Raw genomic sequence first — 25,438 nt, 5'->3', positions numbered from 1 at the left:
TAAATGATGACTCACTCTTCAACCCTGTTTTGTTTCCAAACTCTGTGATACGATACACATGTTTTTCTTTAAAACAAAAATATGTCTGCCAGGATAGGATATTCTCAATAAATATATCTGACAAAGGACTCATAACTAGACAACAAAAAGAACTCCACAAAAATAGACACCGAAAGGGCCAAGAAGTGGACTTAGAAGGTTCAGCATCACAGGTCATCGGGGAAAGGCATACTGATGCCTGTGAACCACCACTTCATGTGCACCAGAATGGCTAGAACTAGAGACTGGTGACACCAAAGGAACGCTCAGAATTGTTGGCAGGAGTGTAAAATGAGGTAGCCACTTTGGAAAAGGTCTGGCTAATCCTCATAAAACTCAAGGTCCTAAAACGCAGCCACCTTCGAAAAGTGCCATGTTCAAGAATGGTCACAGCACGTGTAATCATAACAGTCAAAATCCAAAAACAACCCAAACGCCCATCAACAGTAGGCAGATAAGTACATTGTGGAATACGTATCTGGTGGAATACTACTCGGTCATGAAAAAGACACACTCAACAACGTGGATTAACTTCACACAAAATGTTTTATAAAAAAAAAAACCAGTGAATCCTGAAAGGGCATTCTATATAATATTGTTTACATGAAGTTTTAGGAAAAGCAAATTAGTCACGGGGTGGGGCAATGGCTGGAGGGGGAAACACAAATGATGGACATCTTAAATTGGGCGGTGGTCACATGGGAATGACATCATGCTCACGCCTTCACCAGCAAACTAATAAAACCTGCAGTCACATGACTCGGTGGGTCGCCTTGGATATGAGCAGCTGGGGCTGGGGTTGAGGGTAGGTGTTGTCCCGTGCGCATTCAAAAAATGTAGTGTGTTCCCCACTCACCCACCCAAGAGTTCTGTGTGTCCTCAAGCAAGTCCCTGGCCCTCTTGGGACTCAATTTCCCCCTCAGTGAGTGGGTCCAGATCTCCAAGGCGCTTCCCGCATTTATCTCTGGGGTTACAGGTGGCATTTCACCAGATCCCAAGCCAGGCTTTTCGGGACAATCGTTCCAGCGGTGTTTGACCCTCGCAGGTCTCCCCCAGGCGCCTGGGTCAAGCGCACCTACTTCCCGGCTTCATGAGCGCTTCCTGCAGCTTCCGGGGCTTTGCTGCGCGCAGGCACATAGCAAGCGCTAAGTGCTGGCTGCGAGGGGACGGTTAGAACTGCCCTACAGGTCGAAACGTGTGTTTGAGACGGGGTCCGTGGGGGTCCCCCAGAGTCTCCCGCAGGTCGGGGCCAGAGGCCCAAGGGGCCCGGCACGGAGCAGTGCGCGGCGCTGCGCCTTTAAGAAGCGAACGGAATGTATCAAAACAGAGCGGCTGCGCGCCCACTGGTCGCGCGCCGCACGTGACCGCACAGCTGATTTCCTGCTCCCCCCTTTTTGTTGCTGCGGCCGCCGCCGAGTGTCAATTTCCGCGCCGCCGCCTGCTGTCGCCCCCAGTGCGGCTCCGCGCGCCGCCCACCGAGCCCGCCGCGCGCCCCTGGCCCGGGTCCGAGCGTCCATGGCGCAGTCGCCGGCAGCAGCGTCGCCGGGCGCGCCGGAGCAGGGCTGCCCCATCCGCGTGGAGCACGACCGTCGGCGCCGCCAGTTCACCGTCCGGCTCAACGGTAACGCCGGGCCCGCCCGCCCCCGCCTTTTGTCTGCGCGCCGCGGGGCCGGGGGCGCACTCGCGGGCCAGGTGGGGGCTGGCGCCCGGGGCGGCGCGAGCCCCGGGGCGGCGGAAGCAGGCGCCGGGCGGCTCCTGTCCCGCCTCGGCCCGGGGGAACCCGCACCTGCTTGGCCCGGCTGTTTTCCGGGATCCTGCCGAGGTCCCGGGGAGCGGGTGTCCCGCCATTTCCCCTTCCCCGGTGTTGAGTGGCTTCTGGCTGCCCCTGCGAACCTTCGCTTTTCTGCGCAGAGGGGGCTGGAAGACCCTTCGAGGCCGACCGGGGGCTGATGGACTGAGGGGCTTCGGCCCGTCAGGGGCGGGGCAGCGTGGGGCGGGGACGGGGAGGGACGGTGTCTCCTTCAGACCCCGGCGGCTTTGGGGCTTGGCCAACTTGCCTCATCTCTGTGCGCCCGTTTCTCGCCTCTACAGTGGGATTAACTCCTGGCTGGTAGGAAGAACTGGATGCCCCAGTAAGAGTGAGGTTCAGAACAGCGCCTGCGGCAGGTAGTCAGTGCTGGAGGACATGGACTGGGCATTACTGTTTGTGTTTTTTTTTTTTTGCTGGCAGGATCTTAGTTGCAGCATGCGAACTCTAGTCGCGGCATTTTTGATTTTTTAGTTGTGGCCTGTGGGATCTAGTTCCTTGACCAACGGGCGCCTTGCATTGGGATCGCACTGGACCACCAGGGAAGTCACTGAGCATTACTATTTAAACCAGAAGCGAAGTCAAGTCCTCCACAGCTTACTAGTCCACGCCCCCTCCGCCTGATTGTGAAATGGAGGGTTGAATTCCTTGCATCCCACCCCTTTCTGTTAATAACTTTTTCCTCCCTCCCAGCTGGGCCTTCTGTGGTAGTGCCCAAGCTGAATGGACCCGTATGGGCCACTATGCGCTTGTCTGAGGAGGGAAGGGCGAGGCTTCCTGAGGTCAGGCAGTGGGGGGAGGGGCAGAGCTCGGATAGGGTCTTGTCTGGGCTGACTGCTCCCACCAGCGCTTGGAGGGTCTGTCGGGGCTGGGACTTCACTTTCTCGGATCCCGTTTGGCTGTGCTCGGCTTTGAACCCGGCCCCAACACACGTCTGTTACAACACTCTCGTGACGTGGCCATCACCACCCTGTGTTCAGAGGAGTAAGCTGAGGCCCCCGCAGGCCAGAACTCAAACACCTTTTCCTTCCTCTTCCTCCGCCGTGGTGCCCACCCTGGCGCACCTGGCTGTGACCTCTCAGGGCACCCCCGCTACTCTCCTTCCAAGAGGCCCCCTGACATTTCAAGGCTCCTGAGAGGCCTCTGATTTCCTTGTGGGCGCTCAGGAGACCCTCAACACTCAGAGAAAGAAGAAAAAGGGGACCTTTGGGGTGTTCCTTCTTTCTTTCCCTAATGAGTACAGCCTTTAGGGACACCCTCTTGAGTTGGCTGGGGTCAGGACTGGATGAGCCCAGCTGCCTTTGTAAACTTGCCCCGTCTGTCGCCTCCTACTCAGATGGCTAACTCTAAAGTGGACCAGGATCCCTGGCCAAGCCCAGGGAGCCTGTCCTCACCAGTCTGCAAGAACGGGCTGTGCATCCAGGCCCCAAAATGGTCTGGGTGTGTATAAGGGTGGGCCGAGGGCTCCTCTGTTCCCAGGCCCCCACTTTGCCTCAGCTGGGGAGGGGAATGTCCTGCCATGGTGACTTGCAGCCAGGCCCTGGAAGCCAGCTCACTGTGCCCATTGAGAGAGGTGGACACTGTGGCTGAGAGGCGGAGCAGCCCTGTGGCTCCTAGCGCAGATGTGTGCCTACCATCCCCTGGCAGAGCTAGGCTGGTGAGTCCCCAGCAAGTTCCAGGTCTGGGAAGGAAAGAGCAGCTGTGTGCACTCAGTCCTTGGGTTCCGGGCATGCCCCTCGCACTGGAGTCACTTACTCTATCCTCAGCATTGCTGGTGGTGGTGATGGAGGGGCTGCTCTGCCCATTTTACAGAGGAGGAGACTGAGGCAGGGAGAGTGACCAACATGCCTGCAGTCTTATACCTTGGAGGTAGAAGAACTAGGATTCATGCCACCAGTGCTTCTTGAGCCCTTACTATGTGTCACACATTGTTGTAAGTGCTGGGGGCTCAACCACCTGAGGGTCAGTGGACAATAAAGCATAGACCGTCCTGAAGAACAAGATCTGTGAGAAATAAGGTTGGGGTGATGGGAAAATGCGGGTGGTTTATGTTTTTGCGGTCACACTGCATGGCATGTGGGATCTCAGTTCCCCAACCAAGGATCAAACCCTGCCCCCCGCAGTGGGAGCATAGAGTCTTAACCACTGGAAGTTCCAAGGGCTGTTGTTTAGAGTCAGGTGTCCGGGAGGGCCACCCAAAAAGGAAGCAAGCAAGGGAGCTATGGCGGCAAGAGTGCTCCTTGTGGAAGGGGCAGCAAGTGCAAAGGCCCTGGGGTGCCTGGTGTGTATTGGGAGTAGCAGAGCGGGGAGAAACAGAACCAGGTCACAGAGGACATCAAGAGGCATGGGGGCAGGTGGTGTGGGGCTGTGGAAGGCATTATGAGAACTTGGCCTTGACTCTGGGTGAGGTGGGTGCCTGGGAGGGCCCTGAGCAGAGAGTGGATCAGCTGTCATGGGCTCCCTCAGGCTGCCTGGGGGCAGGCAGTGTGAGCAGATGGGGAGAAAGCCCAGTTCCTCGGTGCTTGCTGAATGAAGCGTGGACGGATCTTGCTGACAGGGGGTGTGAGAGGACATGGGTGCTCAGGCTTTTGCCTGACCCCCAGATCCAGGGCCTGAAATGCTGGGGTGACATGTGGGCTAACCTCAAATAGTGAGGACCCAGCCCTGGGGGACTCTGGGGGAGATGACAGGAAGAGGGAGCAGCTGGCTGAGGCGGTGGACCTGAGGGGCTGCAAGGAGGCCACTTAGCTGAGGATGGGTGGGATCTGACTCTGCTTCCACAGGGGGTACAGGGGCCGGTGGACGTGTGAACAGTGGTCAGATTCCAGGCACATATTGAAAGTTCTGCCCACGGGCCTGCCAAAGGCTCAGACTGGGGTCTGAGAGACGTGCTAGAAGGACCCCAAGCACCTTGGCCTGGCTTGTTCGTGGCCATGTCCCCAGCTCCCGAGAAGTACCACGGATGGGCTTAGTGAACTTTTGTCAAGGGGACAGAGAGGTGGGTAAGCACGTGGTTGGGTGGACAGACAGGCTGGCTGAGAGGCTGGAACTCCTGCTAAGTGTTTCTCCAGCAGGGGACTGGGGCAGACTGGTGCACCAGGCCTGAGAGGGTGTGAAGGTCAGTTTCCTGTGCCTCCTGGGCCCGGTCACTTTCCTGTGGATGCTGGTTCTGCTGCTTCTGACCTTCCCCAAGGTCTAGCGGGTGGTCCAGCTCTCTGGTCTGTTCAGGCTCTGGTCTAGTTGGCAACTTGCTGAGCCCCGCTCTACATCCAGTGTTGGGCCTGGGGCTCCCATAGCATTGGGCAGGTGCTCCAGTGGGTGTGCAGAGAGCTGGGCCTTGGGGGGCACCGGGAGCTCTGGAATGCTAAGCTTGATGATAGCAGAAAAGGCCCACATGGGGCTCGGTGTGTTCTGGGCACTGTTCTAAGCACCCTAAGCCTCCAGACACTCTCCTGAGGAGTGCTCTGTTACATCCATACTTTGTGGATAAGGAACTGAGGCTCGGAGAGGTGATTCCAGACCCAGCCCTGCAGCCTAGGACCGAACCCCTGACCCTCCCCCCAGGCCTCCCTGCTGGTTCAGGGCCTCACCCGCCCACCCCCTCCCCACAGGATGTCACGACCGGGCAGTCCTGCTCTATGAGTATGTGGGCAAGCGGATCGTGGACCTACAGCACACGGAGGTCCCTGACGCCTACCGCGGGCGCGGCATCGCCAAGCACCTGGCCAAGGTAGGGCATGGAGGCTGACCCAACTCAGAGGAGACCAGGCCCAGTGGTGGCCACTGGGTCACCCACCCATGGGCTGCACCCACCCATGGGCTGCAACGCCACCCCCTTTCACCTCTACGCCCCCACCTCCCAGGCTGGGCCCCCAGGGACCCGGACACCTGCCTTACGTGGGGAGCTCCCTGCTGGGACCCAGTGTGCATGGATGGTAGGTGCCCAGTGAACTCTCCAGGGGGCCGAACCTGGCGCCAAGGGTGAGAGTGGCCCTGAGTCCCCTAAAAGCTGCTCGGGCCCCGCCCTCTGCTGCCCTCCTGTCTCCACTGCCCCTCTGCCCTTTTCAGGAGCAGCTCTGTGCTGGTCTGTGGGGCCATCCTGTTACCAGTGAGGAGCCCAGGGTGACAGGAGCGGGGTGGGAATCTGCTGGGCATGAGGGCGCTTACCTGCAGCCCCCAGTTCATCTGCAGAATGGGAGAAGAGATTGGAATCCTGTCACCAGAGGGTCTCAGGCTGAACTCGGGGGTCAGGTATGGGGTGCTGAGTGATCAGGCGGTTCCAGACCCACTGGGTCAACAACTGCAGGCTGACCGCTCCTACTGCTGGCCTTGGGATCCCTGTGAACACTGAGCGACCCCTGCCAGGAGCAGAGGGAGCTCCAGGTGCCCTGATCCATCCCACAGGGGTGGCTTCCTGGAGGAGGCATCCAGTGAAGAATGAGTGGAGAAGAGGGTTCTCCCGGGCAGATCTGACCCTGGCCCCCTCACTTCCCTGCCATGTCCCTCAGGCAGTTTATCAGTCTGCCCCAGTTTCCCAGCGCCTCTGCCTCCATCGCAGACCCAAAGGAAAGCCTGGAGTGTGAGGGACTGGGGCTCTGACCACTCTTCTCTCTGCCTGGCTGCCAGGCCGCTCTGGACTTTGTGGTGGAGGAGGACCTGAGAGCCCATGTCACGTGCTGGTACATCCAGAAGTTCGTCAAGGAGAACCCTCTACCGCAGTACCTGGAGCGCCTGCAGCCATAGCCCTGGCTCCACAGGGCTCGAGCCCGCCTATCGGACCCCCAGGCTTCGCCCTGGCCTCCGTGTGCTCTCAGGAATCCTGGTCCCCACGGGGGACGAACTCAGAGTTATTTTTGTAAGGACACTCGTCTGTGGCCCTGGGAGGCAGCTGGCCAAGGATGGGCCATGGTCCAGCTGCCATGGCGAAGTGGGGCCCGGCTGTTCCCGCTCTGCAGACAGTGTGAGGGCCTGCAGTCGGGACCAGAATGTGTGGACAGGGGCGTCCCTCTGGCCATGCCGGGTCCCACCTGCTGCTCTGTGCTCTGTGAGGGGCAGCAGGGGGTCCGCTCCCCAGATGAGGAGCAATAAGGAACTGTGTGTGCCAACTTCCAGGGCCATTGGGCCAGGTGAGGTGGCCCCCATGCTGCCCCTGCTCTGACTCTGTGCCTGGTGCAGGAGATGGCTACAACCACGGGAGCCCTCCCTGATGAACAGGACCAGGAATGGGCTGGGTGCCAGTCCAGGCTCAGCTGCTTGCGGGTGCGCACACACACACAGACACACACACACAGAGACACACACACACGGCTGGTGTCTCTCCTTTACATACACACATGCACGCGCGCGCACGCGGCTGGTGTCTCCTTGGCAACCCGCCATGCAGGATAGTGGTCCTCTCTCTCCACCCCACCCTGTGCCCGCCCTCCCCTTTCCATCTGAGTGTCTTGGGGTCCCTGCCCCTCATTGTGGGTAAGCTTTCTCAAAGAGGACCCTTTGGAGCTGGGGTGGGAGGGAGAAAGCTGTTCTTCCCAGACCATTCTCACCACCCAGAGGAAGAAGCTGTTCGGAGGGATTTCCTGTGCAAATGCCACACGTCAGAGCATCCTTCCCTTCCTGCAAGCCTGTGGCCCATCAGGAGTCTGAGGCCCCTCCCAAGCTGCCTTCCTGGGAACAGCTTGGGGAGCAGCCCAGCACCTTTGTTTTGTGGGGCCTGCCTTTCTGGGGACTTCCTTTTGGGAACTGGTTGAGGCCCAGAGTACAGCCTCCTGTGTCCTGCTTCCCACAAGGGCCGAATTCACGCCTGCTCCCTGTGGGGCCAGAGGGCAGCTCAGGAGTCCCGTCCCTCTGGGGCTGAGATGTGAGTTAACAGTGAACCCCTGGGATGACATGGCCACTGGCTAGGGTGGACTGCTTGCCCCGGTGACCCCTCCGTCTGACCTTGGCAGTCCTCTCCAGGGTGCTCCCACTTATGTATGACATCTCACCCAGCAGTGGGGATATCTCCATCTACATGTGTCCAAAGGCCTGGTAGCCCTGAGTCACTGTCCTCGGCCCCCACACCCCTCCCAGCACCCAGCCCCCCTCTGGCCTCCAGGAATTCTTTAGAGGTTGCAGGGCACCCTCCCCTTCCCTCTGTGCCCCTGGCTGTGTTTGCAAAGAGCTTTGGGGGAAGATCCTCTGAGGCCACGCATGTGCCCTCCTTGTGCAGTGTAAGAGCAGCGTAGGTAGTAGGCCTGAGGGTGGACTGTCGGGCAGCCCAGGCTCTGGGCCATTTCCCTCTCCAGCATCACCCCCTCCCATCCACACTCCCCATGTTCAAGCACAGACTTTGTCATGAAAACTCTCCAGTAGCTCAGAGAGCTGGTGCTGATGCCTTTGCGGCCTTCCGGGTGAGGTGACCTGATTACAGGAGGCGCTGTCCGTGGGAGGGTGTCCTGCAACAGTGGCACAGGGGATCCCAGGGCAAGTTGCATGTGGAGGGACTGGAGGGCTGGGTGGCACGAGAGGGCCCGCCATGCCCCAGCCTGCACCTGTGTCCTCCCAGCGGGTGACTCTGGCTGCCCGGCTGGCACACACAGCACTTAGTACTTGAACCAGGGATGTACAGGGTCCCCAGGGCCCCTGCAGCACTGGGCCAGGGACAGCTTGTCCCCAGTTTCTGCAGGTGCGACCTGGGCCCCCTTGCTTCGGGCTGCCTTACAAAATGCCGCTGCTCTCACTACGGCCCTTGACAGCAGCAACGGCCAACTCCCCCAACTGGGTGGGTGTGCCGCAGTCCCTCCACCAGAACCCCAGTCCCCTCCACCAGCACTCCCAATCCTGACATTGCCGGTGCTAGCCCGACTGACGTCTCAGCCTCGCCCTCCCACCCCACCCATCCCAGGAAACTTGGGGAACCCTCACTCAGGAGGCAGGTCACGTGGGCCAGTTTGTGTGCCGCCAGCAGGGAACGGGAAAGCTCAGAGACCCACGAGGCCCCCAGCAGATGGCCCCATGGTCGCGTGCTCTCCTGCCAGGGCCATTCGGTAGGTCTCTCACCCAGTTGAGACAGGCGGCCACCCATGTGCCTTTCCCACTCAGGACCTGCTGTAGGTGGCGTCTGGGCCAGGGCTGGTCTCCAGACGGAGTGCATGACATTTCAATAAAAGGTGTGACCCAGTGTGGCTCTAGGACTGCTTCTGGAAGGGCAGGGGTGCTCCCCTCCCTCGCCTCCGCTCCACCCCCAGGGCAGCCAGGCTCCCCAGGGTGGGAAGCCCTCAGGAGTGAGGGAAGAGCCAGAGGGCAGGCCTGGAAGGTGCTCTGGATTCCTGCATCCTCACCAGCAGGGAAGTGAGGCCCTGAGGGGTGCAGGTGGCATCAGGATCTGGGGGTCTGCTGGCTGGGCCTGCACCTCCTCCCAGGTATGGGCCCCTCTGAGGTCACAGTCATGCCTCCAGCACCAGGCTCCCCTTGCTGGGAGCAGCTGGACAGGGAGACCAGGAGGAGAATGTCCGTCATGTCATCTGCTCCATCTGCCCCTCTTCCTCCAGGAACCCTCTCAGGGCTTCTGCCCAGGGCGGGAGGCAGAGCACTCAGGCAGGCCAGGGCCAGCAGCACTTAGGACACATGGGATGGAGAGCCTCCTGCATGGAGTCTGGAGCCTGAGGACTCCAGGGTGGAGCATGTTCCTCTAGGTCCCCAAGGGGGCCTCTGTGGTCATGACCAGCTTGGCTTCCATAGCAGCTGGGGGTGGGGGGTCAGGAGGCTACAGAAAGGTGAGGAGAATAGGACCCATACCCAGTTCCTGCCCCCCCCCCCCATGTCTGTGTCCTGTGGTGGGGCCCTTGTGGGCCGATACCCAGGGATACACCCAGCAACTGCCCTACAGCAGCCTGGGGTCTAGAAGTAAAACCCATGTTACTCTCCACCCCAAACCTGAATGAAACGGTAGGGCAGGGACAGGACAAGCTCAGTGAAGTCCCAGTGGGAGAAGGAAGGGCAGGAGCCAGCAGCCAGGTGGCTCTGGGGTGGATGTTGGGTGCTACAGGCCCTGCTTGACTGACCCTCCCCCTCTGGTGCCCCTGCAGCCACCTCTCAGGAGTCTGCTTACTTTCCTGCCCATGTACGTGTCAGCAGGCTTTCCTCCAAGCAGTAGCTCAGGGGCCCGAGGCCCCTCTAGCCTACAGAACTGCCATCCCCAGAGCTGACTGTGTCTTATCTGTGGCGCAGGTGGGATGGGACCTGCTGTGGAGGAGGCTGGGGACAGGTTCCAGGCATACAAACAAGGAGCCTGCGTTCTGAGGCCTGGATGGGAAGAAGACAGCACAACCCCGCTGGGATCTGGACTTGGGGAGGGCTCTTTGCTCACAGCATGAGGCAGGGTGCCCTCAAGACAGCCTGGCTGGCAAGGTGAACCTGGGTGGTTCAACACCCAGAGTTACATGGCAGGAGAGACCAGCACACACAGTTCTCGGTCTCTGGGTAAAAGAAAGCAATTTTGTTTTGTTAACTGAATTATACACACACAGACACACACACATATATATGTATAGTTACTATACAATTAAATAAATTTCAGGTGTTCAAGATAGTGATTCAGTTGGCCTGTCCAACACTTCCACAAACAATGCCCTGTATTAAATCCATTCTGTTTGAGATACCTAGGGTGGATTTTTTTCCCTAATTAGACAATGACTACTCCATTTTCAGTTGAGAAAGATGATATTCAGAGAGGAAATGACTAACCAAAGGCAAACCCAGTATCTCTCCTGTCACCCTGGTCTCAGTACTGGGTCACAATACTCTGTCCCCAGCTCTTCCTGCACACTCCTGCAGGCCCCATGCAGATGCCATCTCTTGAAAAAGACCCCTAGCCACCTGTAACCTCCAAGTCATCTATTAAATCATTCTGCTTAATTTATTATCACTCTGGAAATAGTTACTTCGTTGTTAATCCCATTGGACTGGAAACAGACCAACTGCAGGGCATGAGGAATCTTAGTTCCCTGACCAGGGATCAAAACCCTGCATTAGAATTGCGGAGTATTAACCACTGGACCACCAGGCAAGTCCCAAACCAGGAAGTAATTGTCTTACTAAATGCTGTGACTCTGGTGCCTAAGAATACCTGGCACTGAGTGTGCACAAGACAATTACTTATAAGAATGAATGGCTCACTGGTAAAGAATCTGACACCAACGCAGGAGACACAGGTTTGATCCTTGATCCAGGAAGATCCCACATGCCGTGGAGCAGCAAAGTCCATGTGACACTAGAGCCCAAGAACCACAACTACTGAAGCCCATGTGCCCTATAGCCTATGCTCTGCAACAAGAGAAGCCATCGCAATGAGAAGCCTGCACTGCAACTAGAGAGTAGCTGCTACTCACCACAACTAGAAAAAGTCCTCACAGCAATGAAGACCCAGCACATCCAAAAATAAACAAAATTATATATGTGTATGTATATATTATTGTTGTTATTCAGTCGCTCAGTCATGTCTGAGACTCTGTGACCCTATGAACTGCAGCACGCCAGGCTTCCCTGTCCTTGACCATCTCCTGGAGCTTGCTCAAGCTTAGGTCCATCGAGTTGGTGATGCCATCCAACCATCTTATCCTCTGTCATCCTCTTCTCCTCCTGACTTCAATCTTTCCCAGCATCAGGGTCTTTTCCAATGAGCCGCATCAGGTGGTCAAAGTATTGGAGCTTCAACTTCAGCATCAGTCCTTCCAATGAATATTCAGGACTGATTTCCTTTATGATAGACTGGTTCAATCTCTTTGTAGTCCAAGGGACACTCAAGAGTCTTCTCCAACACCACAGTTCAAAAGCATCACTTCTTTGGCGCTCAGCCTTCTTTGTGGTCCAACTCACATCCATACATGACTACTGGAAAAACCATAGCTTTGAATAGACAGACCTTTGTTAGCAAAGTAATGTCTCTGCTTTTTTGTTGTTGTTGTTGTTGTTTGTCTCTGCTTTTTAAAACGTTGTCTAGGTTTGTCACCAAAGAGCAAACATCTTTTAATTTCACTCACCATCTGCAGTGATTTTGGAGCCCAAGAAATAAAGCCTCTCACTGTTTCCATTGTTTCCCCATCTATTCGCCATGAAGTGATGGGACCAGATGCCATGATCTTTATTTTTCAAATGATGAGTTTTAAGCCAGTTTTTTCACTCTTCTTTAACCTTCATCAACTGGCTCTTTAGTTCCTCCTCACTTTCTTCCATAAGGGTGGTATTATCTGCATATCTGAGATTATTGATATTTCTCCCGGCAATCCTGATTCCAGCTTGTGCATCATCCAGCCCAGCATTTCCATTGATGTACTCTGCATAGAAGTTAAATAAGCAGGGTGACAATGTATAGCCTTGATGTACTCCTTTCCCAATTTGTAATCAGTCTGTTGTTCCATGTATGGTTCTATCTATTGCTTCTTGACCTGTATACAGATTTCTCAGGGGGCAGGTAAGGTGGTCTGGTATTCCCATCACTTGAAGAATTTTCCAGTTTGTTGTGATCCACACAGTCAAAGGCTTTAGCATAGTCCATGAAGCAGATTTCTCTGGAATGCTCTTGCTTTTTCTGTGATCAAAGGGATATTGGCAATTTGATCTCTGGTTCCTCTGCCTTTTTGAAGTCCAGCTTGAACATCTGGAATCTCTCTGTTCACGTACTGTTGAAGCCTAGCTTGGAGAATTTTGAGCATTACTTTGCTAGCATGTGAGATAAGTGCACTTGTGTGGTAGTTTGAACATTCTTTGGCATTGCTTTTCTTTGGGACTGGAATGAAAACTTACCTTTTCCAGTTATATACATAGAAAGAAATACATCCTTTAAAAAATGAATAATGAAAAAAAAAATTAAGAAAAGGGTGGTAAGGGAAGTGGCACATGATTTCTGAGCGCCAGACCAGCTAGAACCCATCTGCCCTGCAGGCTAACTCAACCAGCAGTCAGTGGTCCCTGGGGGCCTACAGGAATTCCAACTCCAGCCATTCAGATTGTGCCCTCAGGGGGAGCTGTTACTATATGCTGAGGGAGTCAATCTGCCTGTGATGCTTCTGGGTATCTGTGCATTAGTAGTGATAAAGAGGTGACGTTCTGAGGGGTCTCTGCTCAAGTTAGCAGGCTGAGGCAAATGGCCTGTTAGAAGTTAAGTGCAAGTGCAGGGAGAGGATCCCAGGTCCACAGCTTCTGAGCACTTTCCTCTGTGCATGAGATCGCAGCCTGACTCTTCCTGAGAGGTACCAGAAGGAGCAAAATCTCAGCAACCAGACAGCCTGGGCTCAAATCCTGGCACATGAGGTCAGAGAGTCAATCAGGTAGGTTCTTCTCATTTGCAAAATGAGAATGTTGATAATAACAGTATCACTTTCATGGGACTGTTGTGAAGATAAAAGTCACTCCAATTTTTAGAACAGGGCCTGTCCTGAGTTAAGTCAGTTGATTGTTACCTGTGTGCTGAGTTCCTCAGGTGTCACCTTATGTAATACTCACATTGGTCCTCTTAGGAGGTGCTAGCTAGTATCACTCCCAGGTTACAAACCAGGAGGCAAAGAAACAGCGGTTAAATACGCAGTCCCAGATGGAGAGCCACACTTCCAACCCAGCTGTTCTAGAACCCCAGGAAATGCTCTGAATCAGCAAACTAGAGAAAACAGACTAACCACAAGGCAATGTGGTCACCGTTCATCTGTCTTTAGTAGTGCTGGCATCTGGAGGTGGAACTGTGACCCAACAGAAGAGCAGGTACTGCTGAGGGGCGGTTGGTGGGGAGAGAAAGGCATTTTAGGCACAGTATGGACCTTCTGTGGTTCAACTCGCGCACTCTCTGAATCTGCTAACCTGGCCAGCTTTAAGCAGGAAAGGGAGGTAGTCGAAGCTGGAGCAGGGAGCAATCTCTATATTTCAGAGGGGCTTCTGGGTTGCGCTAAGGAGCCTGAGTTGCATCTTGTAGGTACTGACGGCTTGTAAGAGGATTTGACATTTAAGACTATTGTAGATTGTGAACCGGAAGGAAATCCTGGGGAATCCTCAAGGACAGGAGCCGCACCTACACCAAAGAGCCCTCCGGCCCTGGGTCAGCAGGTTCTGCCAGCCCTAAAGGCTGAGAGCAGGCGCCGTGGTTCTCGTGTCTCTGAACTCGAAGCAAATTTCGACAGGAGAGTTGCTTAAATGCTCATAGGTCTAACTAATATGTCTAGCAAGGCTGTCGGTCGGAAGAGGGACTACACGTTCCAGAGCTGCGAGGGGCCCCCAGATCAGCCCCCCGCTCGGAAGAGACAACGGGCAGGAGTCACTGGGCTCCGTGCGCCCTCCCGACTCGGCAGCGTCCAGGCAGGGCTCCCGCCAGCGGGGTGAGGAGGCAGCAACCGCCTTCGAAGACGCCCAAGAGTGGGCTGGTGTCCTCGCTACCGTGGCCGGACGAGGGCGTGCGGCCGTGCTACGAGGGCGCGGACGTGCGCGCGGCCATCTCTCTCTGCAGCCATCGTACTTTACATTCTCCCACTTCTTCGCTTCCAGACCCACTGGGCCAACAGTCTGGCAGCAGGGACTCCGCGGCGGCGTGCACCTCGTCTCTTTTGCCTCCTGAGTATTTGGAGGATGAGTGGCAGTGGCCCTTCGGTGACCTCAGCGGTCGAAGCTCTCGAAGCACAGGCTGCCGGGTGAAGTCTAGTCCGGAAATGGATCCTCAGGGCCGCCTGTCTGAGCCCGCGTTCCCAGGCGGCCGCGGGGCGGGCTTCCGGAGCGCGGTGCGTTGTGGATTTTGTAGTCTCGCGGGGCCGGACCCCCGCCTTGGGCGCCGTCCGGGAAGGCAGCCGGACTACATCTCCCTCCCGCCCGCGCGGTGTCGCGAGGCCGCCCGGCGCGAGGCGTTCGCGAGCGGAGAGTCTCCAAGATGGCCGCGTGGGGAAGGAGGCGTCTCGGCCCGGGCAGCGGCGGTGGCGGCGCTCGAGAGAGGTGAGGCGCAGGCTGCTCCCCGCGAGCGGTTTAGGGCGGGAAACCGGCGGGGCTCTTTGGACTGCAGCGCCGTCCCCGCCTCCGCCCCGGGGTTCGCCCCGGTCCGCCCCCGGGCGCGCGGGGTCTCAGTTCCGGCCGACGCGGTCTCAGCGGGCGGCTCGGGGAAGGGTGATGGCTGGCGGGGCACTGCTGGGCCGCGGCGGGACCCGCCTGCATGCCACGAGCAGAGCGGCGCCGGAGCCCCCGCCCGCCTGGCCGCGCGTGGTCTTCTCCAAGCCGCAGCGAGGAGTGGTTCCCGGGACGGAGAAGGAAGGGGAAGCTTTCTCAGGGAGCCGGTGCGGGGCGGACGGGACGGACCGCACGGTTACCGAGGGGCCTCGGCTTTCCGCGTTGTCGCTCCGGGCGGGGAGCTGACCGCTTTCCCCCGGGGGTGATCCTCGGGACTTTGGAGGCGTCTCCGTGAGCGCCCCTGCTGTGGAAGTCCTTTGCAGTGACCTTCCCTAACGAATGTGCGTGAGTAGGGAACCGGGGGCTTGGTTCTTCCAAGGTGGATCTGGATGGGAAGGACTCATTTCTAGATGAGATTGGAGTAGTTCTCGTGTTTCGTGTTGAATTTACAGTTTTTGCTTCTGGAAAACAGTTTCAGCTTAGTAGAAGCTGTTAAGACACCAGAAGTTTGGGAAAGGAGATGTACTGGTGGAGTCACCCGCTTTGTACTGTCCTGACCCTTCAGTTACGAGCGGGCTGGTGCGGCAGCAATCAGCAGGATCTCCGTGTTGTTTTTTTTTCCCCCAATGAGGATTGTTAAACAGAAAAGTTATATCCCCCGCCCCCACCCCCCGGGGCCTTTTCTCCCAACTACTCTGCGTTCTTCTTTTTCATTGATCGTTTGCACCACCTACTCTTTGCGGTCGCCTTCTGTTTGGTTGTGGTTTAGGTCGCTAAGTCGAGTCCCACTCTTGAGACCCCATGAACTGTAGCCTGCCAGGCTCCTTTGTCCATGGGATTTTCCAGGCAAGAATACTGGAGTAGGTTGCCATTTCCTTCTCCAGGGGGTCTTCCCGATCCAGGGATCGAACCCGGGTCTCTTGCATTGCACGCCGATTCTTTACCAACTGAGGTTAGTTGTGTTGATAGAACCCTCTAGCTTGCATCTTATTCTTGAGCTCAGAGTTATCCAACCTTGTCTCTTCACTTCCTCTTCCTTGAAGCAGCAGTAAATGGCCAGCAGGTACTTTTGTTTTTCCTACTTCCACCTGGCATTTCGTAGATCGTTCCATAAAAAGTTAAGGAGTTGATCGCCTTACTGGATAGAAACAACAAAGGGCCAAATGAGGAGACCCAGACCTCATACAGGGCTACGCTGGCAAAACAGAAGCCTTTACTGATCTAAGAAGTTAGATGTGGGGTTTTTTTTCTCCTTGGTTTAAGACAAGTGTTAATTCAAAATTGAGTTTGCAAACCAAGATCCCAAAGGCTGAATCTAGTCCTTGACTGTGACCCTCAGTTTTAAAGAGAATTTTGAGTGAGTTATCAGTGTTTGTAAATGGAAAGACTTCACATTAAAGTCCCCTTGGAAAGCTCTCATTGTCTCTCTTTGGTCAGGGCAGGTGCTCATCATTCCTACCTGACAGCTTGACTCATTGCAGTTACAGTCCCGGTCTGCTTAAGTGTTCCCACTACACCCTTCCAGCTGAACAGCAGGCTCTGCTTGTACATGCACATGTTGTGTGTCAGCCAGGAATGGGGCGTCTAGTTTTGTGGTTTGGGTGGAACCATCTGCCCTTCTCCTAGATAACGTGGTGTGGCTGCGGGACCCCGGTTTGCTCTGCTGGAGGAGCGTTTGCTGGGGCCTGGTTTCCCTGAGCCCACACTGAGCAGGGGGTGGAAACCTAACCCGCCCAGGCACACCTCCATTCCTGCTCAGTGGGTGGGAGGACTTTGGGGTGGGGCAGGCGGATTAACTGCCCCCAGCATAGACTGAAGCCCAGGCAGACTAGAGGCTCTGTGACTACAGTAGGCTGTTTATGGTGCTCTTAAATGACTTTGTTCCATGTCACATTTGTGCTGACTCAGATTTCAGCTCCACACTGTAAGACCACTTTCCCAAATTGTCACACACCCTTGGTTGGAATCTGGTTTATGCTGACACTCTAGGAAACATGGTCTGGTTTGGGGCATTGGCTGGAGCAGAGCAATGCTTTGGGCAGGCTTTCCAGATTTGCCTGTGGCTGCAAACTCCAAAGCCTGCCTTGGGCTTGAAGGCCCTGCTTGGTGCCCGACAGTTGGCAGGAATTACTGCTGTCATCTGTGTGTTAGTGGCTGTCCAGTTTAGAAGGCACAGTGTGTGGGTTCTCGCTTTACCTGATTCTTGAGTCTAGAGCTGTGTTAATTCAGTGCCCACTTGTCATTTACAACAATTAAATCTAAATTAAAATGAAAACTTCAGCTCCTCAACCAAAGTACTCACATTGCAAGTGCTCAGTAGCCAGCCATGGCTTGTGGCTCATATACTGGATGGTGCAGATAGAGAACAGAAAGGTCAGCTCTGGTCTCGACCAGGATAAGAGAGGGATGGAAATAAAGAATGAGAGCCGCTTGCATGTTTTTAAAGTTTGTTTTATTGAAGTATAGTTGATTTACAATGTTGTGTTAATTTTTTTTTTAAGAGAATCCCCAGGCTTCCAGTAGAAGCTGTTGGTCTGTACCGTTTTAAAGTCTGTATTGAATTTATTACAAAATTGCTTCTGTTTTATGTTTTGTTTTGTTTTCTTGGCCAGGACGCATGTGGGATCTTAGTTCCCCGACCAGGGATCAAATCCAGATCGCCTGCATTGGAAGGTGAAGTCTTAACCACTGGACTACTAGAGAAGTCCGTCCCCCCCCCCCCCCACTTTTTTTTTTGAAAGTATTTATTTTTGACTGCATCAGGTCTTGGTTGTGGAACGCAGACTCTTTCCTTGAGTTACGTGGGCCTCTCTCTAGTTGAGGCACATGGGCTCAGTCGCTGCAGCTCATTGGCTTACTTGCCCCTTCTAACTGTTGTGATTGATTCTGCTGTGAACATGGGTGCAAAAATATGTTTGAGTTTGAGTCCTGCTTTTAATTATTTTGGATCTATACCTAGAAGCGGGATTGCTGGATCATATGGTAGCTCTATTTTTTTAGCAACTTCTACACATTTGCCACAGTGGCTGCTCCAATTTACATTCCCATCAACAATCCCAATATGTGGGATCTTCCCGAACCAGGATTTGAACCTGTGTACCCTGTATTGGGAGGTGGATTCTTAACCAGTGGACCGACCACCTGGGAAGTCCCTAACTGGGCTTTGAGTCCACAGCATAGGATTTTACTGATTTCCTTGGCTTCCGAGGAAGTGATTTGGCATTTGCCAAATGTGGGTTTTCCTAGACCTCAGGTTGGGGGGGGAGGGTTGGTAAAGGCCACCACCTGGTGTGGTCACGTGATGCCATACTTCCTGGGTGGGAAGCAACTTCGTTAGTAGTTTTTAACAATATATTATTTTAATTTTTACAACAGTTTAACAGGTTTTCAGCCACAGGTGCTCTAATTACTGTAATTTTCTCCTCTTGTCACTCCTTTTTTTTTTTTGCTGTGCCGGGTCTTCATTGCTGCACGCTGGCTTTCTCTAGTTGCTTCTCGTGGTCTTCTCATTGTGGTGGCATCTCTTGCTGTGGAACACAGGTTCCAGCGCAGGCTCAGTAGTTGATGCCTCACAGCATGTGGGATCCTCCCAGACCAGGACCTTGCATTACAAGGTAGATTCTTAATCACTGGACCACCCAGGAAGCCCACTTGTCACTCCCTTCCAAAGTACTTCCTCCAAGTCTGTTGGGAACCTGACACTTTCAGGCCCAGGGCGGGGGCAGAGGGTGACTGTGATGAAGACAGTCACAGCCCTCAAGGAGCTTTGCGTCACCTCCTTCTGTGTTTGAGCTGAGTACAGGAGCCCAGGGCCGCTCCAAAAAAGGTCCCTGAAGCAGGTCCCTGCCCTGGTTCGGTTCACCTGGTTCCAGCATGACCAAAAAAGATGGTGGGTTGCAGGGCCAGTGCCCACTTTAGTGGAACAGGGACACGGACCACAAGACTGAGACCACCTTGGCCCTGGGAGTGCAGGCCTCTTCGTGGGGCCCAGGAAGTTGCTGGAGCCGGAGGGGTTCCTTAAAGTTACCTGTTGGGCCACCATCCAAAGAAAGGCCATGATTGACCTTTCTCATACATAGCATTTTTAATGCTTTTCAGTAGGTATCTTGTCTTGGAATTACAAAAATTATATGTTAGATCCATCAAAAGGATCTCTCTAACATGTGAAAAGTTACAAACTTGCTATCACATGTGGGGCCCTGGAGGCATGAGGCTGAAGGAAGAAAGCAGCCCCAGCACATGTGCCCTGTGATGCCATCGTGCCAAATGCCCAGAAGAGGCAGGTATGGAGTCGGGAAGTCAGCTGGTGATTGCCAGGAACAGGGGTCGTGGGGGATGGGGAGCAGCGGGGTTACTCTTTGAGATGAGGAAGACGCTCTAACTGTGTGTTAACTCAGTGACATTGTCAAGCCACTGACTTGTGCAGTGTAAGTGGGTGAACCTATTTCAATAAAAGCTGTCATGTAGGAAGCACAAGTCAGAACTACCATGAGATGCCACCTCACACCCACTGTACGGCTAATATTGAAAAACAGAAAACAAAAGTGTTGGCAGGGATGCAGAGAAGAGGGAACTCTTGTGCACTGTTGGTGGGAGTGTAAATTGGTGCAGCCACTGTGGCAGTGTGGAAAGTTTCTCAGAAAATTAAACATAGAGCTACCATATGATCCAGCAATTCCATATCTAAATATATATCCAAAATAATTAAAAGCAGGGACTCAGACATATTTTTACACCTATGTTCACGGCAGCTAGAAGGTGAAACTACCCGTCAACCGTAGATTAGTAACAGAATGTGGTCTCTACATACAAGGAAAAAGGGAAGGAAATCCTGACACATGCTGCAGTGTGGATGAGCCGTGAAGATATTATGCCAAGTGGAATAAGCCAGCTGCCAAAAAAAGTATCATGTGGTTCCACCTATACGAGGCCCTGGAGCAGTCAGATTCATGGAGAGGCTGCAGAAGGGCAGCGCGGGAGTTGTGGTTTAATGGGGGCAGAGTTTTAGTTTTGCAGGACAAAAAAGTTCTGGAGATTGGTTGCCCAACAGTGTGAGTGTACTTAACCTTACTGAACTATATACTTAAACTGATTAAGAGAGTAAATTTCCTATTAATGTATTTTACCATAATTTAGAAAAGATCAATAAACTGTGTTAGCATTTCCCTGGCCATGCGTCCCTCCCTGCAGACAGCAACCGCCTGTTGCTGATGGAGGGTTTAGCCCTCCATCATCTCCATGACAACGTGTGTGTGTGTGTGTGTGTGTGTGCGTGCGTGCGTGCGTGTGCGCGCGCGCGCGTGTGTGTCTTTCTCTGCTCTTGTAAAGGGTCTTCTGCTCTCACCAGACAGTACTGCTTTGAACATTCTTGTGCAACCCTGACTTTGGGAGGAGTCTCCAGACTTTGGGGGTTCCATGCCTGAAGTTCCTGTAATCCCAGGGTCCTTTGAGACTGGCTTTGTGATGGTGTGGGTTCTGTCCTATGGGTTCTTTGTGGGGGCCCCAGGGTGCCTCTGATGACTGTTTCCTGGGTGCTGCCGGGGCTGATTCAGATGAGGAGAGGGGAGACTGACTGGCTGGAAGCAAGTTGACCAGTCCCTGACCCCGAAGCGGCAGGAGCCTGGCAGGCCGTGCTGTGCACTGGCGAGTCCCGTTAGTTCCACAAAACCTACTGGATTCAAAGAGCTCCGAATCAGTTAGTAAAATTGGCTCCTTTTCTTCCTGGAGCCACTCTGTTCCCTCCCCAGGGACAGTCATAACTCTCAGGTCTTATATCTGCTCAGAAGCGTTCTATGCATGTAGAAGCAAACATAACTGTTTTACAGAAATGCACTGAAGATGGCAGGCTACAGACACTGTTCTATACTTTTTCACTTTACTTTGAAGACTTTTCCATTATCAGCCTGCTCTCAGTTTTGTTTTTTAATATGGGCTCCTTTTACTATGTTCTGTTACTGTTCATTTCTCACCTTCAACAAAATGCAAAACTATAGTTCCTTAGTAAGGCTCAAAAGATCCCAGTTAGCTATTGTTGTTGTTTTTAATTTGCTTTTTGTACAGGGTTCAAGTTGACTGGTGATGCTGAAATGGTTCAAGGTAACCCTCTAATTGGGTTCTTTCCTTAGTTGGGTTACTTTTGACTCAGAAACACAGCAGGCTACCTACAGTGGGTGCTGGGGTAGCCAGGGTTGGTGGCCATGGCCCCTGGCTTCTGAAGCAATAGTCTCTGCCAGCTGGGGGCCTGGATCTGGGGGTCTAGGCAGGGTGTGAGGGCACCCCAGCTGAGGGTGTGGGCGCTGACCACAGGGTGGGTCCTCTGAGTGAGTGGCTCTTGTGAGTCTGTGTGGATCTTGTATTTGTCCCCATGCCTGCACTGGACCTGTTTCTCTGGGTGTTGCAGTCTGTCCTCTCCTGAGGGTACAGTGGTTTGGCTTCTGAAGCAGAAGTAGTGGTGAGCCCACGGTGGCATGCCCGCCGGGCTGGCTCCAAGCTTGCTGTGTGAGAGGGCCCCTGGGAGGGTTGGTTCGTGGTGATGGACAGGAGTCCACGGTAAGACCTGGGGGCTCCAGGTGGCCACAGCGGGTGATCACCTGGTCCACACCGCCTCAGCTGGGCCGTCCTGACTGTCCCTGTCCTGTCTGGGCTGAGCCAGGAGCCTGGAGACACCTGTGCCACATGCACCAGTCAGTGGGGATGGCCTGGCCCACCATGTCTGTGGGAGGAGCCAGGGAAGCCTTCCTCCAGGGTGGGTGCTAGCTCAGCCAGAGAGGTGAAGGCCAGGGAGCTGGGAAGGGCTGGGTGAGCCATCAGGTGAGGGTGGGGCCTGCCTACCGACATGCCCCCAGAATGGAGCAGTCTGGTCAACTGATGCTTTCCTGTTGGGCCTGTCTTGTCACTGCACTTGGGGTGGCCACAGTCTGCCAGGCAAGCAGGGCGCTGCACTCAGGTAGATCAGGGTTTGGGCGAGAATGCTCTGTAATCCCGACCTTGTCCCTGTGTCTTGCTCTCAATGCTCCAGAGGGACTCAGTGGCCAGAAAGCTCCACTTGGATTCCGACAGCAAGGCCTCACCCCCAGAACCCCCTCTGTGGGTCAGCACAGTGCACAAACCCCACCCTGCCCTCCCTGAGTTCCTCTCCCGCTGCCTGGCTGCCTGTCTTGATTATGAACTTGAGAGCACAAAGGAGATCCCAGGCCAGGATGGCTCCTCTGAGACTGAGGTCATGCCTCAAAGGTTTGCTTGTCTGCTAAGGAGCTGAGTCCCACCTGGAGCCTATCTCCTTCCTGAGTTAAAAAACCAAATGGGGAGACTCCAGCAACGCCCCAGAGGAAGACTGTCTCTTCCAGGTTTATTGATTTCAGTGGTTCAGCTCATTAACTGCCTAGAAAGGCTGCCCTGCTAACTGGACACTGTAGCCAGGGCCTGCGGGTGTCCCATCCCCAGGGGATGGTTTCTTCCCACCCACACAGTTTAATTGGGGCCTGTGACTTAATTAGGGGGCTTCCCCGAGCCCAACTTAGTTACAGTTAACTATTCCAGGATAAAGAGCCCCTCTGCCTAAGTCCCGGACCCCGGTGGCGCCTCCTCACCCTCTCCCCTGTAGCCTCAGGAGAACATCAGGCCCACTGTTCATCCATCTGGAAGGAAGCTCTGCCTCCTGAGTTTGCTCACTTGTTTGCTTGGTTAGCTTTTCCCACCAAACCCCCTGGGAGCATGACCAGAAGGGCACCAGCAGCCAGCTCCCCATCACCCCTTCATCCTCCCAGAGCTCTGCCCGACAGTCCGGCCACTGCTGCCCTGAACACGTAACTGTTTCCCGCTTCAAAGGAAACACTGACCATGGAGATTCTGGAGTGACCTCACTTCACACGCCTTCCCTGGTCCTGATGTGCATGGCTGCTGACTGGGAAGCTCTGAGCCCTGCTCCCAGTGGCCTTTGGGTATGCACGGGGTGGTGGGAGGCTTGTCTCTGTATCTCCGGGCCCCAGAGCAGCCACCAGTGCCTAACTGTCTCCTTTTTCTCCTCATCTGTCCTTCCTAAGGGTGAGCCTGTCGGCCACAGACTGTTACATTGTGCACGAGATCTACAACGGGGAGAACGCCCAAGACCAGTTTGAGTACGAGCTGGAGCAGGCCCTGGAAGCCCAGTACAAGTACATCGTGATCGAGCCCACCCGCATCGGGGACGAGACGGCCCGCTGGATCACTGTGGGCAACTGCCTGCACAAGACCACCGTGCTGGCGGGCACCGCCTGCCTCTTCACCCCGCTGGCGCTGCCCCTGGATTACTCCCACTACATCTCCCTGCCCGCAGGCGTGCTGAGCCTGGCCTGCTGCACCCTCTACGGCATCTCCTGGCAGTTTGACCCCTGCTGCAAGTACCAGGTGGAGTACGACGCCTACAGACTGTCGCGCCTGCCCCTGCACACACTCACCTCGTCCACCCCGGTGGTGCTGGTCCGGAAGGACGACTTGCACAGAAAGAGACTGCACAACACGATAGCGCTGGCGGCCCTGGTGTACTGTGCCAAGAAGATCTACGAGCTCTGCGCCGTATGACCGCGCCGCGCTGCGCCGTGAGCGGCCGGCCGGGGAGGCATCTGGCGTCGCGGCTGTTATTGTAGAGAGATAACAGGTGACAAGTGCACCAAGGGTTTTCTCAGCTCGTCACACTAGGATGTGGATTTCCGCCGCCATGGGGCCTGCAGCTGTGGAAGTCCCACTGGGCAGCAGGAGTGATGGAAGCGAGGCTCCGGAGGGGGTGTGGACGCGCTTGGGGGTCGTTAAGTGTGTCGTTTAACTGTACCATCCAGAGCCAGCCAGAGGCTAGTGACCATTAAAATGATGAGAATTTCAGCTCCAGGTGTCTGCTCTCTCGTGACGGCCCTGGTGGGAGCGTGCAGGCAGCAGGAGTGGGCACCACTTGCAGCAAGAATAAGCCTCTCACCAGGCAGGCCCAGCCCCTCCCAGAGGAGCCTCATGTCTCATCTGGGCCTTGGTTCAAGGAGCACTGCCCAGGGCTGCTCAGGGGTGGGGCGGGGCAAGGCCAGGCCTGCCAGTCTCTGGGTCTCTGCTGAGTTTGCCCAGAGAGCTGGGGCCTGGGGTCTCTTGTCCAGGTTCTGAAGTAGGAGAACACAAACTAATGCCTGTGTTTTTTTTTAAGCATCGAGGCTGTCCTGCTGTGGACCCTGAGTTCAACCTGCTGCCCCAGGCTGAGGGAAGACTCCCCTCGTCTTCCACCAAAGAGGGGGCCCTGCCAGCCCAAGACTCTGCTCGGGCCCCCCCTGAGGGCACATGTGTGAGTGATACCTGGAGTTTCAGAGGGTCCTTTGGGAAGGTCAGATACCAGAGTGAGAAGGGGTGCAGGGGAGGCATCAGGGTGCGTGGGACAGCGGGGCCATTTGTTTACGGGGGGAGAGCCAAAGATTTTAGAACAGTTAGAGAAACTGACTTAATTCCAGAGGCCTGGGAATGCTAGTCTGCAGCTGGGTGGCATATGGTCCACAGGTAACCTGGCAGTGACTTAGGCCTCGTGTCCACTGTGCAGTGCCCACCACCCCCCTGAGCCTGTGGGGTGGGAACAGGGTGGGGGCCAGATCTGGAAAGGGAGCCTGGCTCTGCCTGTAGACCACATTCGGGGGAGGTGGCCAGAGGCAGACAAACAGCGGCCAGCTCAGGGCAGCTGAGCAGAAGCTGTCACTGAAACAAGCCTGGTGCAGGAGGGCAGCCCCAACACACTGAACAGGGAGGCCAGTCACATGCTGACCATTTGCTGCGCTGACCAAGACACTGGGGGCCCCGTAAACAGTGCAAAGGCCGCTGCCTCCTCCCTGAGAACCAGGTTCAGGTGACATAAGGGTGTCTTCTGACCCTAAGATACAGAGGCTGAGGTACGAAAGAGGCGTGGTTCTGCCTGCCCTCAGGGACCACAGCTCCCAGGCTCCTTCCTTTATTTCATGTCCCAGGGTTTAGACCCTCCACCTGGAGGAAGCTGTCCTCACCCCTCCTGGTTCCCAGATGTCCTCCTAGTTCCCGTCCCCTGCCAGCAGGCCTGGCCAGGGGCCTGCAGGGGGAGTGTGTCTCCCTCCTTCCCCACCCGGGATGCAGAAGTCCAACACAGTCCCCATGGAGCAGCGACTGCCCCACCTGCCCACCAGGACGGGCACTAGCTGTGCTTGGACTTCCGCTCCTTCCTGGCCCGGGAGGCCATGAGTCTAAAGAAGAGCCCAGGAGCCAGAGTTCGAAGGTAAACAGCCAGGGAAGGCATCAGGTCGGCCAGCACCACATCCTTCTTCTTCTTCCCCAGAGCAGCCAGGACGTCTTGGGCCACCTGCACAGGACTTCGGCCCTGGGCCGTGGTCTCATCCATCACTGAAATGAAACAGGAAACTCACTGAGCTTGGGGGCAGCAGCCCCAAGTAGGACCTGAGCCAACTCGACACTGGGTCCCCCAGGGAGCTCTCCCAGGGGCTTGGGCAG

At 55.3% G+C, this 25,438-nt stretch overlaps 3 protein-coding genes across 5 annotated transcripts in view; 2 read left to right on the top strand and 1 right to left on the bottom strand.

Moving 5' to 3' along the window:
• The first annotated feature begins 1,467 nt into the window (after positions 1 to 1,467).
• On the top strand, positions 1,468 to 11,286 carry NATD1 (N-acetyltransferase domain containing 1). The gene is made up of 3 exons (XM_061143689.1): positions 1,468 to 1,660; positions 5,458 to 5,576; positions 6,473 to 11,286. Exons 1-3 carry the CDS (start codon positions 1,555 to 1,557, stop codon positions 6,587 to 6,589), a joined length of 342 nt encoding a protein of 113 aa, XP_060999672.1. The 5' UTR covers positions 1,468 to 1,554; the 3' UTR covers positions 6,590 to 11,286.
• A 3,352-nt stretch (positions 11,287 to 14,638) lies between these two features.
• On the top strand, positions 14,639 to 23,815 carry TMEM11 (transmembrane protein 11). The gene is made up of 2 exons (XM_061143688.1): positions 14,639 to 14,791; positions 23,002 to 23,815. The coding sequence occupies exons 1-2, from the start codon at positions 14,730 to 14,732 to the stop codon at positions 23,516 to 23,518; spliced, it is 579 nt and encodes a 192-aa protein (XP_060999671.1). The 5' UTR covers positions 14,639 to 14,729; the 3' UTR covers positions 23,519 to 23,815.
• A 1,046-nt stretch (positions 23,816 to 24,861) lies between these two features.
• DHRS7B (dehydrogenase/reductase 7B) overlaps positions 24,862 to 25,438 on the bottom strand; it is a 44,462-nt gene continuing 43,885 nt past the window's right edge. For all 3 annotated transcript variants that reach the window (XM_061143686.1, XM_061143687.1, XM_061143685.1), the window contains exon 7: positions 24,862 to 25,330. In XM_061143686.1, the coding sequence (XP_060999669.1) occupies positions 25,125 to 25,330 (206 nt within the window). In that variant the 3' untranslated portion in view covers positions 24,862 to 25,124. The remainder of the gene's footprint in view (positions 25,331 to 25,438) is intronic.

Source organism: Dama dama, chromosome 5 (assembly GCF_033118175.1).
Source record: "Dama dama isolate Ldn47 chromosome 5, ASM3311817v1, whole genome shotgun sequence".
NCBI lineage: Eukaryota > Metazoa > Chordata > Mammalia > Artiodactyla > Cervidae > Dama > Dama dama.
Note: the sequence above shows the minus strand (reverse complement) of the source record. Positions and strands in the feature narration are given on the sequence as shown.

Excerpts from the sequence above, each read along its gene's own strand:
- TMEM11 (XM_061143688.1), top strand. The coding sequence starts at position 14,730 with ATGGCCGCGTGGGGAAGGAGGCGTCTCGGCCCGGGCAGCGGCGGTGGC. Across the intron at positions 14,792-23,001 it reads GGTGGCGGCGCTCGAGAGAG|GGTGAGCCTGTCGGCCACAG; the intron begins GTGAGGCGCAGG and ends GTCCTTCCTAAG.
- NATD1 (XM_061143689.1), top strand. The coding sequence starts at position 1,555 with ATGGCGCAGTCGCCGGCAGCAGCGTCGCCGGGCGCGCCGGAGCAGGGC. Across the intron at positions 1,661-5,457 it reads GTTCACCGTCCGGCTCAACG|GATGTCACGACCGGGCAGTC; the intron begins GTAACGCCGGGC and ends CCCTCCCCACAG. Across the intron at positions 5,577-6,472 it reads TCGCCAAGCACCTGGCCAAG|GCCGCTCTGGACTTTGTGGT; the intron begins GTAGGGCATGGA and ends CCTGGCTGCCAG.